The sequence below is a fragment of the Panthera tigris genome, chromosome B3 (genome assembly GCF_018350195.1).
Source record: "Panthera tigris isolate Pti1 chromosome B3, P.tigris_Pti1_mat1.1, whole genome shotgun sequence".
Taxonomy (NCBI): Eukaryota; Metazoa; Chordata; class Mammalia; order Carnivora; family Felidae; genus Panthera; species Panthera tigris.
Window position 1 is genome coordinate 114,800,295 of NC_056665.1, and position 16,071 is coordinate 114,816,365.

At 47.1% G+C, this 16,071-nt stretch overlaps 1 protein-coding gene across 5 annotated transcripts in view; it reads right to left on the reverse strand.

Moving 5' to 3' along the window:
* The window catches only part of LOC122239645, a 25,493-nt gene continuing 9,422 nt past the window's right edge, over positions 1-16,071 (reverse strand). For 2 of the 5 annotated variants that reach the window (XM_042990003.1, XM_042990000.1), the window contains exons 3-6: positions 15,059-15,111; positions 2,439-2,516; positions 774-955; positions 1-239 (exon numbers count right to left, since the gene is read on the reverse strand). In XM_042990003.1, the coding sequence (XP_042845937.1) occupies positions 182-239; positions 774-955; positions 2,439-2,516; positions 15,059-15,103 (363 nt within the window). In that variant the 5' untranslated portion in view covers positions 15,104-15,111 and the 3' untranslated portion in view covers positions 1-181. The other 3 variants (XM_042990001.1, XR_006218956.1, XM_042990002.1) reach the window with 3 other exon arrangements.

Consider the following 16,071-nt stretch of genomic DNA (forward strand, 5'->3'; position numbering starts at 1 on the left):
TATATATATCAATACGCTTTATGTATCAATATAATTGATATACGAAGTTTAATACAAGAAAAACTTCACTGTCTATGTTTCTCTTCTGGCCATTCTTATTATTTGTTTCCTTCCACGATTCTTGAGGAAAATACTTGTTGTGGCGAGAAGGATGCTGTTAAACACTGATCTGCTCTGATGGTCAGATGTCCTGGGTCTGCTGCTGGGGGCCACCTGGGTTTCTCCTCTGCCAACTGGGACTAAGAAGGACAGGACTGTGTGAGGGTTAAGTTAACGATTTGCATTCATTAGTTGAAATAATCACTTTACATTTATTCAAACTTAAACGCATTAAATTAAGAAAGCCTGCCAAAGCAGAGGGGCGCATCTCCAGTTTGAAAGCATGACTCAGAGACCTTTCACCGAATGGCAGCCTGTAGCTGAAGCCACCTGCGGGAGGGTGGAAACAAGGACGGCTTTGTCGCTGGTGCCAGGGGTGGGTGGCGGGGGCGGCACCTCCTGGTCCCCCCCCCCCCCGCCCCATCACGCTCCCTGCAGCTGTCCCAGCAAAGGTGCTGGGTTGTCTGCCACCTGGGGCCTGGAAACACCAGGAGAACTAACTCCCTGTGTCCTATAGCTTGGAAGTCGAAGCTGGAAAGGAAGGACAAAGGTGCAGGTTTCAGAGGAGGGATGGCTCAGGGAAGCGTCTCCCTTCTGGACAGAGACAGGTCTGGGCAGGGGGTTGCCTGCTGGTGTTGGCCAGGTGGGCTGAGCGGGGCCTTCGGGTTTCCCACCCGGTTGTTTCATTGGCCATGCTGTCCTCCCTCTGCCAGATCCAGCCAGGTTCACTGGGCTTCTCCCGAGGGAAAGCCGGTGTGGGGTTCTGCTCCCAGGACTTCTGGTCCCCACCAGTGCCACCTTCACGGAGAGCTTCCCTGTCCTCTGCACACGGCCCATATACGCGCTTCTCCTCACCCTGAGAATGGAGAAAGCCCGTTTTACAGATGAGGAAACTGAGGCAGCTTTATTATCTACCGCGTAGGGAACACCCTCAACCAGAAGAGGTTCCTTTCTGTGGTACAAATAGTTTCTTATTCTGGAAAACGAAGTGGCACAGTCATTGAATCATTAGGAGCAGGAGCCTTGGTTTGAAGAGGAAGGATTCAGTATGTCACTGGTTAGACTGTGAGCTCCCTAAGGAGGAGGACCGGCTGACTCATCTCTGCCCCCCAGGGTTCAAAACAGTAACTGGTTTGTCATCCTTGGGAATTAAGAGGGAACAGTCACTACCATTATGTCGGAAATTGTACGCGAGCCCTTCTGCGCATTCCTGCAAAGCGGTGCTCTCACGATTCCCTTCTACAGGTGGGCAACTGGGGTCTAGAGAGGTCAGATGGTTCGCCTAAGGTTAGTAAGGGGCCGAGGCCAGAACTGCATCTTTCACGAGCATCCAGGCTGATTATGGAATAGGTGGTCCCCCACTTTGACAAATACTGTCTTAAGGGAGGGTGCGGTGGGAACCTGGGAGGTTTTCCCCCCGAGTAAGTCAGGAGGATGGTCTTGAGCCTCGTTTGACCACAGTTGGGTCCAGCGGTCCCAACCCTTAGGCAAGGCTGGTGGCCTGGGGTCAGGAGCTACAGTTCCTCCTCCTAGCTCCCTGACAAGCAGCTGTGTGACTTTGGGTCAGTTACTCACCTTCTCTGGCCCTGAATTTCTTTCTCTGTACAATGAGAGGACTAGGCCAGGTCAGCCATTCTTGAGCCTTCTTGACTGCCCTTCACTGTAGTCATACATCTTACACTGTACCTACGGTGTCCTTTGAGAGCCTAGAATCTTCTCTCATGCTCACTCTTCCATTCTAGTTCATTAAAAATAAAGTGATCTCAAGAGCCACTAGTAGGTGGAGACCCACAGTTTGGAAACCTCTGGACTAAATGGCCTCCTGACATTCTGTGGATCTATAACCAAGGGTTCTGAGCTCAAATCCCTGGGGCCGGGCAGTGGGGTGAAGGAATGATGAGTGGTTGGAGGGGGTGGTGACTTGGTCAGTACCCACAGCCAACCAGTTGGAAGGCATATCTCCAGACGCTTTTATTTTATTTTATTTTTTTTAAAGACTTTAAAAAAGTTTATTTTCTTATTTTGAGGGTGGAGGTGGCAGACGGAGAGAGAGAGAGAGAGAGAGAGAGAGAGAGAGAGAATCCCAAGCAGATTCCACACTATCAACGCAGAGCCCAATTCAGGGCTCAATCTTACAAACTGTAAGATCAACACCTGAGCCGAAATCAAGAGTCAGATGGTCAACTGACTGAGCCACCCAGGCACCCCAATAACTTTGGTTTTAGATAAAATATTAGGAATTTATTATTTTGGTTTTTAAATACTGCACAAGCAAAATAAAACGGAAGGAAGCAAAACCAAAAAACATGCAAAAAAGCCCGCAGGGCCAGAAATTTTACTTCTGTGTGTAGATGATCAATCCTTGTTTTCTCTGCTGTTGTTGTTTGTTGGTGCGTTTTCACCTTTGCCGGCCTGTCCTACAACAAATTAACAAATTAACCAAAAACGCTCCCTGCAAAAACATTCTCCACCTCATCCCCATTGCGGAGCATGGAACACCCTGGGGACACCAAGGGCCTGCCTCCAGCAGGTGCACTGTAGGCAGCTGCTCCCAGAGGGCCCAGTGCTGATGACAGAGAGGCCAGGGCACCCAACGCCTGAGCGAGAGGCAGGAGGAAGCCAGCCACGCGGTTCTCCAGGAAACGGACCAGGCGTTTGCACAGAGCAGCGGGCTCCCCCTCTGCTTCCCCTCCGCAATGCCCTCTGCCTCCGGGTCTGTCACCTTACAGCAGCTTTTCTAGAGTGAGTCCTGCCCTAGATCTCCTTATCGGTCTCCTTGTCCAAGCTGGCCGCTCACCTCACATGAACTTGAGTATCTGTCAATCTCCACAGCCCTGGGGTGCAGTCTCAACTGAAGACAGCTGTCCCATGCTTCGAAACCTTTTGCAACCTACTGTTCACCTGCTCAGGGTGGTATTTCTGGTTTTGAAGAAAACATCCCAAGGAGGAAGAAAAAACTACCAGGTCTTCGAACACTGCAAATCCAATTCATAAATGATAAGCAGTCACTTAAAATCACGGTGCCAAAACCTATTTGAGGGGCGCCTGGGCGGCTCAGTCAGTTAAGCATCCGTCTTCGGCTCAGGTCGTGATCTCACGGTTCGTGAGTTCAGGCCGTGAACCCGGCTCTGTGCTGATAGCTCAGAGCCTGGAGCCTGCTTCGAATTCTGTCTCCCTCATTTCTCTGCCCCTCCGCACCCTTACACTCTGTCTCTCTCTCTCTGTCTCTCTCTCTCACAAAAATAAACATTAAAAAAAATGTTTAAGAACCCCAAAATCTATTTGAGTATGATGTTTGTGGTATATTCTTGCTAAGTGAAAAAAAAAAGTTATAACCCTGCCAACAGAGTGATCCTAATTTTGGGGTGCCTGGGTGGCTTAGTCAGTTAAGTGTCCAACTCTTGATTTCTGCTCAGGTCACAATCTTGAGGTTCATGGGTGAGCCCTGAGTCGGGCTCTGTGCTGACGGTGTGGATCCTGCTTGGGATTCCCTCTCTCTCTCCCTCTCTCTCTCTCTGCCCCTACCCCACTTGTGTGTGCTCTCTCTCCCAAAATAAATAAATAAACTTTTTAAAAAATGTTAAAAAAAAAAAGAGCGATCCTAGTTTTTTGTTTTTTGTTTTTTAACGTATATTTATTTTTTGAGACAGAGAGAGACAGAGCATGAACGGGGAGGGTCAGAGAGAGAGGAAGACACAGAACCCAAAACAGGCTCCAGGCTCCGAGCTGTCGGCACAGAGCCCGACGGTGGGGCTCGGACTCACGGACCGTGAGATCGTGACCTGAGCCGAAGTCGGACGCTCAGCCGACTGAGCCACCCGGCTGCCCCCAGTTTTGACTTGACAAAAGAACACACATGTAGGGAGAAAGCCAGAAAGAATGCCAACACGTTGGTGACATATGCGGGGTCTGCTTGTGGAGATATTTGGATTCTTCTTCTTTGCAGAGTTTTTTTTTTTTTTTCTGATGAGATGCGTGTAGAAAAATAAGCAGTTTGTTTAAAATGAATTAAGACACTCAAAATAAATAAAATGTTATGTTATTAACCCCAGTATCACTGCACTTGAGAGCAAGAAGGGCAACCAGGTGCTCCCGTCAGAGAAAGAAGGTCATGGAGCTGGAAGAACCCGTCTGACAAAGACACTGAAAACGACTTTGTTTCCTCAGGTGCGAAGGAGAGTGGAGGTGGGGGTCCAGGTGGGGGTGTTGTAGAAGAAACAAAAGAGCCAACAGAACCTGGGGAGCCTTTGATAGTCTGTGTGCGTGTGTGCGCACGTGCGCGTGTGCGTGCACACATAAGTGGTCCGGGCAAGTGACTCTGATCTAGTGCGGCAGGGTTGACACGTGTGCTTGGCTCCTGATAAAATAAAGTTCTCTTCCCCCAAGGAGCCTTTAGGCAAATTGTACATGAAAAACAAAACACGGTCCAGAAGCGACACCTTGACGGCAAAGACAGAATTCTCGGAAAAGGAAAGCAGTCGGGGCACCCGGGTGGTTCAGTCGGTTAAGCTTCCAACTCTGGATTTCGGTTCCGGTCGTGATCTCACGGTGCAGTGAGAGGACGGAGCCCTGCCTCCAGCTCTGCTGGAGCCTGCTTGGAGTTCTCTCTCTCCCTCTCTCTCTCTGCCCCTCCCCCACTTGCTCTCTCTCTCTCTCTCTCTCTGTCTCTCAAATAAATGAATTTTAAAAAAAAGAAAGCAGCGATCACTCATAAAAAGACAACCTCTGCTGTGGACAGTGTTAGAACACGGCAAGTCCTGCCCCAGGAGCCTTGGCGATGCTTCTTTAAGGAGCAATCCAGCGTGGGCTAAGATTTCAGTTAAAAACTGTCCCCCTTTAAATAGGCAGCAACCTGCGTGGCCGAAGGAAAGGAATGGTCTCACAGGAAATGTGGAAGAATAATGCTGATGCAAACACTAACGCTAATACGAACACCGATCCTATTACTAACAGCAGCTACATTTGTTGGGCCCTTATTATGCACCAGGCACTTTGCATGTATGATCTCACTTAACTCTTGTTATGACTATGAACCATAAAAATTGATGGCGATATTATTTAACGTCAAGACACAGGGCTGAGAAATCTTATTCTCTAAAATCATAGACTATTGGGGAGCCTGGGTGGCTCAGTCGGTGGAGCGTCCGACTTCGGCTCAGGTCATGATCTCGCAGTCCGTGAGTTCGAGCCCCGCCTCGGGCTCTGTGCTGACAGCTCAGGGCCTGGAGCCTGCTTCGGATTCTGTGTCTCCCTCTCTCTCTGACCCTCCCCCGTCCATGCTCTGTCTCTCTCTGTCTCAAAAATAAATAAACATTAAAAAAAAAATTTTAATAAAATCATAGACTATGAGAAACTTTGCTACTTGGGATCTTTTCCAGAAAAGGTCCTGAAGGTTCTGAGCAAGGCAGGTCACCATAACACAGGGCAGCTTTGACCTCCAGCCTAAGCGCAGAGTTTCCAGTAAAGGGTTTCGGGATGCAACGTTCCACAGTTAGCTTCATTTTTTTTTTATTTTTTATTTTTTTTACATTTATTTATTTTTGAGAGACAGAGCACAAGTGGGGGAGGAGCAGAGAGAGAGGGAGACACAGAATCTGAAACAGGCTTCAAGCTCTGAGCTGTCAGCACAGAGCCCGGCACGGGGCTCGAACTCAGAAACCGTGAGATCATGACGTGAGCCGAAGTCAGGCACTTTACCGACTGAGCCACCCAGGTGCCCCTAGCTTCATTTTATAGTGAGGAAACAAAGTTCTGAATTCACTCCCTAGCCCTGAGGGTCATCAGACTTCAAGTTTCTAACAGAGCCTAAACCAATGCTCCAAAGGCCCAATAACCCCTCTTTTGAATCATTACTACTTTGTTACCAGTAACACTCTTGTTCCTCCTGCCTCCTGGACAAAGATTCCTGCAAAACTCAGCTACCAAACTGTCCTTACTTCACGATGGCACTCAGTCCAGACCTGCTCCTGCTTACCCTCGTTCGTTCCCCGAACCATTCAGCATATGCCCCAAACTCTGTGAAAATCCCGTCCTACTTTCTTTGGCTGAGATGCCCGTGGTTTGCCATGGTATATGGGCTTCTTTAACATCTGCCCTTTTGGGGTAAAGGGATGGTCCAGGGGACTTGACCTAATGGGTCCAACTGTATGAAGTAGGAGCATTTTTATCCCTATATTTAAGGATGAGTGGCTCATTGGGATGCCCAGGTGGCTCAGTCGGCTGAGCGTCCAACTTCGGCTCAGGTCATGATCTCATGGTTCGTGAGTTCCAGCCCCGCGTCGGGCTCCGTGCTGACAGCTCGGCCTGGAGCCTACTTCAGATTCTGTGTCTCCTTCTCTCTCTGCTCCTCCCCTGCTCACACTCTGTCTCTCTCTCTCAAAAATAAAGATTAAAAAAATTTAAAAAATAAAAAAAGGATGAGTGGCTCAGTAGGTGAAGCATCCAACTCTTGATCTCAGCTCAGGTCTTGATCTCAGGGTCGTGAGTTCAAGCCCCGACTTGGGCTCCAAGCTGGGCATGAAGCCTACTTAAAAAAAAAAAAAAAGGTAAAAAGTGAAGATGAAAACCTGAGGTTCGTCATGTGTCTGAAACACATGGCTTTTGAATGGTAGAACCTGGTTCTAAATCCAGGCTACCTAAAAATAGCAGCCACCATTTACTGAGCTTTTCCACGTATAAAGCACATGCTCAAGACCTCTGGGACATGCAGCGGGGCCTGGAGTCAGAAGTCCGATATCCCCTTGTTGAGGTCAATAACTCAAGAGAAGGGGTGCCTGGGTGGCTCAGTCGGTTGAGCGTCCGACTTTGGCTCAGGTCATGATCTCACAGTCTGTGAGTTCAAGCCCCGCGTTGGGCTCTGTGCTGACAGCTCAGAGCCCTGGAGCCTGCTTCAGTTTCTGTGTCTCCCTCTCTCTCTGCCCCTCCTCCACTCACGCTCTGTCTCTGTCTCACAAATAAAAACATTAAAAAAAATAACTCAAGAGAAGAACTCCATTGAGCAGCTGTATCAGTCATTGCTTCTGGAGTAGGAGAGAATTTGGCCAACAGACAGGTTGCCGCAAAGGTGGCTGGAGAAGGATTGGCCGCCTGTGACTAGAGTAGGTGTGGACTGCTTGGGGGAGTGATCTGGAAACCAAAGCGTGCACAAGAATCACCTGCAGCAGTTGTGAAAATGCAGATTTCCAAACACCTCCCTCTCGTTAAATCAACTTTCCAGACGCATTAGTTACAAGCACGTCAAAGTTTCTTTTTAAACTTGCTGCCAGGGAGGAGGCTTTCTAAAAGAAAAACAAGAAAAGAAAAACCTAATTCAAAGACTTCTTTCTTGGTGGAGACATTTTAAAAGGAAATCTTAAGAGTATTTAAATCTCTGCTCTCCTGGGGCACCTGGGTGGCTCAGAGGGCTAAGTGTCTGGCTTCAGCTGAGGTCATGCTCTCGTGAGTCATATGGTTCATGAGTTCAAGCCCCACATGGGGCTCTGTGCTGACAGTTCAGAGCCTGGAGCCTGCTTCGGATTCTGTGTCTCCTTCTCTCTCTGCCCCTCCCCTGCTCGCCCTGTGTCTCCCCAAAATAAGTAAAATGCTAAAATTAATTTTTTTTAATTAAATCTCTGCTGTCCAATGTGAGTCACAGCCACACGGGATTATTGAGCACTTGAAATGTGACCGGTCTGATAGCGACATGCTGTAACTACAAAACACATGCCAGCTTTTGAAGAAGTAAATATGTAAAATATCACATTAATAATTTTTATATTGATTGCATATTGAAATGATAATATTTTGCATTTCTTGCGTTAAACTGTTATGAAAATTAATTTCACTTCTTTTATTTTAGTTTGCTTTATTTGAGTTAATTAATTTTTTAATTTACATTTGTTAGCATATAGTGCAATAATGATTTCAGGAGTAGATTCCAATGTTCATCCCCTATGTATAACACCCAATGCTCATCCCAACAAGTGTCTTCCTTAATGCCTCTTGCTCATTTAGCCCTTCCCCCAACCCCCAACCACCCCAGCAACCCTCAGTTTGTTCTCTGTATTAAAGAGTCTCTTATGTTTTGTCCCCCTCCTTGTTTTTGTATTATTTTTGCTTCCCTTCCCTGTGTTCATCTGTTTTGTATCTTGAATTCCCCATATGAGTGAAGTCATATGATATTTGTCTTTCTCTGACTGGCTAATTTCACTTAGCATAATACCCTCCAGTTCCATCCACGTAGTGGCAAATGGCAAGATCTCATTCTTTTTGATCGCCAAGTACTATTCCATGGTATGTATTTACCGCATCTTCTTTATCCATTCATCCATCGATGGACATTTGGGCTCTTTCCATACTTTGGCCATTGTTGATAGTGCTGCTATAAACGTTGGGGTGCATGTGTCCCTTCGAAACAGCACCCTTGTATCCCATGGATAAATACCTGGTAGTGCAATTGCTGGGTTGTAGGGACTTTTATTTTGCTTTTTAAAAGAATTGGCCACTGGCATTATACTTCTGTCACACAGTGCTGGGTTAGATGGTCATTGTTAGACTGTGGACAGCAAGAGATTTGAAGAGTGTCTGGTTGAAGGTTATTAGAACCTCCCAGCACTGGTTAAATCTCCGTAGGCTTCTCCCAAGACTGTTGTAGGCTAGGTGAAGTTCTCAGAAAAGGTTCTTAAGCCAGTTAAAGTCCGTCAGAAAATTGCTCAGTGTTTTCTCAGGAATGCCAAGTTTTTCTGGGAGGAAACAGCTGTTCATACCAGACCACATCATGCCATGCCAGCTTGGGTTGGGAACAGTTTCTTTCTCAGCCCCAGAAAACATGATTCCATGGGTCTGAGGAGGACCCAGAAATCGCATTGTTAACCAGACCCTTCGATGAGTCTAATTCTGAGGTTCAGAGCTGTTGACTCTGAAGGCGATTATATAGGCTTGGCAACCCCACAAGAGGGAGGGGGAAATGGCCTTTTAGAGAAGCCATCTGCGTCACAGAATGCCACCCGATGGGGAAGCAGGGGACAAGATTCAGCACGAGGCCAGGCTCCAGTCTCTCCCTGAGGTGAGGTCACTCCCACTACACTTAACTCTTTTGGATCTACCTCCCCACGTGCCCGTGTTGAGTGTCGCGGGGCTCCCGCCTGTGGCCTTCCAATCTCACTGTGCATTTTGCTTTTAAAAGGAACTTTGAAAAATGATGGACTTGTCCCCGCATTTTTAAGTTGACAGCGGAAACTTTTCATCATCAGTTGACATCATCAGTTGACATAGTTACAGAGGGTAGAATTTCTAGTGCATTTTCAGTATTGACATTCCAAAACGAAATGATTACATCACTCTTAAATAGATCCATTGAGATCTGCATACCATTGCAATTTGCTACCCATCCTGATCATTTTATTTTGTTTTAAAGTTTTATTTACTTAAGTAATTTCTACACCCTGAGATCAAGAGTTGCAGGCTGAGCCAGTCAGGCAGCCCTCCTATCCTGATCATTTTAAAACATGGAAAGCAGCTCTTCTAAGACAGAAATTTGTATCATTCCTTTCCTTTTTAAAAAAAATTTTTAATGTTTTGTTTTATTTTTGAGAGAGAGACAGAGACAGAGACAGAGTGCAAGCAGGGGAGGGGCAGAGAGAGAGGGAGACACAGAATCCAAAGCAGGCTCCAGGCTCTGAGCTGTCAGCACAGAGTCCAATGCAGGTCCTGAACCCACAAACTGTGAGATCATGACCTGAGCCGAAGTCGGAGGCTTAACCGACTGAACCACCCAGCGTTTAGAGGCTTCTAGTGATGGAAATTTGAACAAGGCACAAGGGCCCACGGTAACCACCAGCCACCAAGCTGATGCAGCCAGGTTCATTAAGCCCTAGGCCCTCACCAATCAGTGGGCTACTTACAACCGGGCACAGTTCTTAAGATTACCAAAAAAAGGGAAAATTCCATACATCCCATATTCCCTCACTCTACCCTATTGCTATAGTCCCTCACCACCACCTCCTGGCAGACAGAATCTCTGTGGTTGTCCTGCCCACTACTCTGTTGCAATGTATTCAATAAACTTCTATCTCTTTTGTTCTGCCTTGGGTGAATTCTTCCATCTCCCGCATCACCAGCTCCCACCACAATAAATATATTACAATTTTTGACAGTTATTCCATTTCAAAAGTAATTTTACTGGAAAGACATCTTTTAATGAGGTGGGTCAGGCTGCTTTTCCCATATAACCTTGGATGAATAATAGTCATTGCAAGAAAGAGACATTTATGTATGTAAGTGCTAAGAATTTTGCTTATGCAGATGGGAATGGATGCAGTTTTGTTAAAGTAATGTCACTCAATTTGTAAAATTCCTTATGAGTTAATATGTCAAAAATGATTTTATGACTGATTAAAATTATACTTAGTAAGTTGTTGGCTGGCAACTTGGTTATAACCTCCTCCAATTCAGTTAAAAGCAAAGGATTGGCAAGGAGAGCTGTTGTGGATTGAATGTCTGTATCTGCCCCTGCCCCCCACTCCTTCAGATGCAGAGATCCTAACCCCCAATGAGATGATGTTTGGAGGTCGAACGTCTAGGAGATGATCAGGTAATGGGATTAGTGCCTCTATTAAGGAGACCCCGGACAGTGCCCTCACGACTTCCTCCAAGTGAGGACACAGCAAGAAGATGGCTGGCTCATCTATGAACCAGGAGGTGGGCTCTTGTCTGACAAGGAATCTCTTGGTGCCTCGATCTTAGACTTCGTCTCCAGAACTGCGAGAAATAAATTTTATTGTTTATGAGCCGCTCAGTTTATGGTATTCTGTTCTCGCAGCTCAGACTGGCTAAGACAAGCATCTAGAATTACAGGTGGGTCCCTTAAACGGAATCTAATGCCCAGCTATCCCTTGGAAAGTCTTGGTGTGTTCCCAAGGGCTCACATACTCCAGGTGGTCCTGCACAGGCAGGCGGGGCAAGCGGCTGATGCAGCTTCAAACTCTAAGTAAAGATAACCTTGGGCCGCCTGGGTGGCTCGGTTGATTGGGCATCTCACTCTTGCTTTCGGCTCAGGTCATGTTCTTATGGTTCGTGGGATGGAGCCCTGTGTGGGGTTGTGTGCTAACAGCACGGAGCCTGCTTGGGATTCTCTCTCTCCCTCTCTCTCTTTCCCTCCTGTGTGTGCTCTCTCTTTCTCTCTCCCTCAAAAATAAGTAAATAGACTTTAAAAAATTAAAAAAAAAAGATAACCTTGACCGTTGGCCTCTCGGGGTGCTCTTCATGACCCATCACACCCAGGGCTGCCTTCCCTTGGCCTCGCCTTCCCTCTTGTGTGATAGATTGCTTTCTGAAACATTTCTAGGTGTGTCCCTAAGTTTTCGTTGGGGACGTATCCAGTATGCACTTTTTGTCACGGCAGAGTCAGTTCGAGCTCTTTGAGAGAACTGGCGTGGGTCCCTCCACACTTGCCGGTTGTGTGACCCCCTTGGACGTTACTTTCTTAAAGTCTCAGTGTCAGTCACCTCTGATGAAAACCTGGTTTGTTTTCAGGTTTACGTGGTTGAATGCACACGAGGTCTGGGCAGCACAATGTCAGGAACAGTAAACGCTCAGTAACTGTAAGCTGTTATTATTATTATTGGCATTGCCCTAAATTCAGCCTCTTTTAAACCTTCCTGGGACAGGTGATACTCGTAAAATGCTCGGAGACTCGAAAGATAAATGACTGCACAGAACCTCAGGCCTTGTTGCTAGTGTCATATTACTGTGTTCCTCGTTAGCCCCATTTTCCTAGAGGAGGTTGGGTTGGGGAGGCAGTTCGCTGAGTGAGGGCTGTGGGGAGTCAGTGCCCGAGCCGCAGAACAGGACAACAGACTCAACGGGACAGTCCCTCAGCCAGAGCTCTGTTTCCCTCTCAGCCTCTGTTTTCTTTCCTTTATTTAAAAAAAAATTTTTTTGGGGGGGCGCCTGGGTGGCTCAGTTGGTTGAGCGACCAACTTCAGCTCAGGTCGTGATCTCACGGTCTGTGAGTTCCAGCCCCTCGTCAGGCTCTGTGCTGACAGCTCAGAGACTGGAGCCTGTTTCAGATTCTGTGTCTCCCTCTCTCTCTGCCCCTCCCCCACTCATGCTCTGTCTCTCTCTGTCTCAGAAATAAACATTTAAAAAAAAATTTTTTTTTAATGTTTGTCTATTTCTGAGAGAGAGAGACAGAGACGGAGCACGAGTGCAGGAGAGGCAGAGAGAGAGGGAGACACAGAATCCGAAGCAGGCTCCAGGCTCCGAGCTGTCAGCACAGAGCCCGACGCGGGGCTCGAACTCGTGAACTGTGAGATCGTGACCCGAGCCAAAGTTGGACACTTAACTGAGCCACCCTGGCACCCCTTATCCTCTGTTTTCTAAGAGATGTGGCCCCACTCTGCTGGCCTCTCCATTCCATACTGAAATTGACCTTGATCCAGTGGAAAGAGCAAATGGGCTTTGAGTTTAGACAAACTTGGGTTTGAATCTTCGCACTGTCGCTAATAGTTATTGAACTTGGGAAACAGGGCTCTTGGAACATATTTCCTCTTCCCTAAAATGGTGTTAACAATACCCACATTAGGTATTGAGAAAGCCAAATGAGCTAAGTCTCCAAAAATCCTTGCATGATACTTGGCACATAGCAGGCCTCCGACAATTCCTGAATGTCACCAGGTACGGTAGGTAATTACTAGGGTATCTTCCTACATCAGACATAGTGAAAAAAATACGCATGACTCAGGCAAATAAGGTGGTTTCACACATCTTTGCCAAAGCAGAGCCTGGTGTAGGAAGACAGATAAGCCGGTTGGGCCTGCTCGGGTAGAAGGGTGGTGGGTGGTTGTAAGTTGGATCTAAGGCAGACTGGGCCATTTTGAAGTTGAGTGGCTCATTTGTCCAACACGTAGGCGGCCAGCCTCGTTCACCATGACCCTGTTTGCACTTCGTCCTCACCGAAGAGGCGGGCTCTCTGATAGCTCTGCTTGTACCATGTGACCTTATCTCCTCTGCCAGGATGAGAATAGACACCATGCCCAAACTGGACTAATCTGATTTCCCTCTCCCTGGAACTTGGAATTGGGACTAAGAGATTCCGCCCTCGTCCTGAGATCTGCTTTTGGATGGAAAAGATATAAAAACTGGGGGACATGGTGTGGCCAGCTTCTGCCATATGGATCGTGAGGCAGGGAAAGCCAGGCGGCAGGGAGAGAGCAAATGAAATTAGAAAGAGAGAGAGAGAGAGAAAGGAAAGAGAAAGTCTGTATTTCTGGGTTCTTGACAGTTCCCACTTCCTGTTTCCAGATGCCTTCCTAGACCCGGACACATCCTGGCCCCGGGATTTCATTCGACGCTTCTGAGTACTTAATGATAAACACACCTCTCGTTGCTTGCACCGGAAGATGTGTGTTAGGCTATTTTGTGCTCAAGTTACAGAAGCCAGTTCAAGCATAAAGAGGAAATCAGTGGAAAGTACTGGGGATCTCATGAGATCCAGGAGGTTGGAACAAGTTCATTTAAGGAGGAGCCAGCACCAAAGCCTTTCTGAGTGCTTCGGCCACAGACTGGGAAGCCAGCTTCCTTCTGGCGTGCTGCCATTAAGATGCCTCAGCGTTGGGTCTCTCCGTTCCAAACTCAAAGTTCCTAAGGTAGAGAGAACCTCGTTGAGCCACGATGAGCCAGTTGCTAATGGCTACGGGATGGCTTCAGGCAGCAGCAACATATCTGCCCAGAGAGTCTGATCAGGAGGACAGGACATAACACTCCTCAAGAACAAGGTGGTGTTCCCTGTGGGCTGGTTTGTGTGGCTGCCTACTGTATATGGGGGACTGTCTTCGTGCTGAGAGGGATACAAGATTTATAAAACAGGGTCTTTAACATCAAAGAATTTATAATCTAGCCGCTAACAATCCTGTTCCAGGGCAGCCTGTGACAACTGCTAGAAGAGACAGAGAGCATGGATGCCATGGAATTTAGAGAAAGGCAAGATGCCTTGGAAGTGTGGGGACGACAGCCCAGATTCCAGACTAGGTCAAGGTTGGCCAATGGCTTACTGAACAAAACACTAAAAATGCACTTGACATGCCTTATAATCATAACCAGAAGAAGCATGTATTTAAAATCAAATGTGAGGGGCTCCCGGGTGACTCAGTTGGTTAAGCGACCCACTCTCGATTTCGGCTCAGGTCACGATATCATGGTCTTGAGATTGAGCCCCGAGTCAGGCCTCTCTCTCTCAAAATAAATGAACAAATTAACAGCTTAAAAAAATGTTCAGTGCAATAGAGTAAGAACGTGTTCTTTGGTGGACAAATCCAGAGTGTGTGAGGCACATTGACATTTGCAAATGCACCCAATGAAGAGAAAATACACACTGATTGCACCAGGGTCCTGCCGGAATTGCCAGGCAAGTCGATCATATCCCTGAAACCCAGCCCTGATTGTAAGCCACTGGTCAGCCCGTTTCCCCTGAACTCTTGTCCCCATAGTGTTCATGCTTGGAATCTCCAGGGCTCACTGGTCACTGGAAGCCTCCTCCCAAGGCAAATACATTTTTTAAAAAAATTTATTTTTATTGCTATATAATTGACATTTAACATTATATTAGCTTCAAATGTACAACATAATGATTTAACATATGTATATATTGCTAAATGATCACAACTCTGCTCACCACATATAGTTAGACATTTTTCTCCTTGTGATGAGAACTTTTAAAATCTGCTCTCCTAGCAACTTTCGAGTATGCGATACCGTGTTATTAACTGTAGTGACCATGCCGTACGTGACATCCGCAGGACTGATTTATGTTATGGCAAATACATTCCTAATCTGTTCTTAGAATCTTGGCCTCAACAAAAACCTGGATGACTTCATCAATTTCCATGTCACGTCTATGGGGGTCCCTGTCAACTTAAAACCTTACATCTACTCAGTGTTCACTGGATAAAGTCTGAGCTCGTTAACATGGTAGCTAGCTTACCGTAATCCCGTCTATCTCCATCCACCTCCAGCCTCTTCTTTCCATGCTTCCACCTAAAAAAAAAAATTTAATGTTTATTTACTTTTTGAGAGAGAGAGAGAAGAGAGAGAGTGGGGGAGGGGCAGAGAGAGTGGGAGACACAGAATCTGAAGCAGGCTCCAGGCTCCGAGCTGTCAGCACAGAGCCCAAGGCGGGGCTCGAACCCACGAACTGTGAGATCATGACCTGAGCCAAAGTCGGACACTGAACCGACTGAGCCACCCAGGTGCCCCACCATGCTTCTGCTTTGAGGAACACTCAACTATTTCTACCATATGCCCTACTGTTCTGAAGAGGGTCCTTGGCTGGGAGCACATGAGCCTTCATCAGGAATTAGGGTGGTAAAAAACATAGGAGAGAACTAGGGTCAGCCTAACCAAGATAGCCTGGAAGCCCCAGACCTACCAGAAGCTGCACTGGTTCTCCTGTGCTAACCCTGGAGATGCTGGGCTTCTGGTTTTCCATCAGGCCCCCAGTCTCTGCAGCTCTGGGTTCCTTGCAGTGTCTCACTGCGGATTCAACCAGATCTCTACGGAAGCTCATTACACATTACACCCAAGCCATGGGCATTGAATTTAACTTAAATACTCAGTACCCAAGCTCCTAAAATAGGAGATTGTTTACTTGAGGTACAATGATCAGGAAGAAACACACGGTAGAGCTTCTCATTCCCCTCTACAGCTCTATAGCCGAAGCATCCATTTCTTCTGGCTAAACTTGGCCACTAGTAGGCACGCTGACTTGTCAAAGAGGCAGATGTCAATTGTGCAGCACTGGATTGGCCCCCTGTGTCTCGACCCTAATTGTCGCATTAGAGAAGGCATAATTTCCAGTATTGGGGCTGATCTTGCGGGGGTTGGGGCGTGTCCCTCTCTGGGGGATCTCTCCTGTGTGCCCTGCCACAATGGCTCTGTTATAAATGGGTATGGAGAGTTAATACTTTTGAGGCTTCCCCCTTGATGTTAAAGATGGAA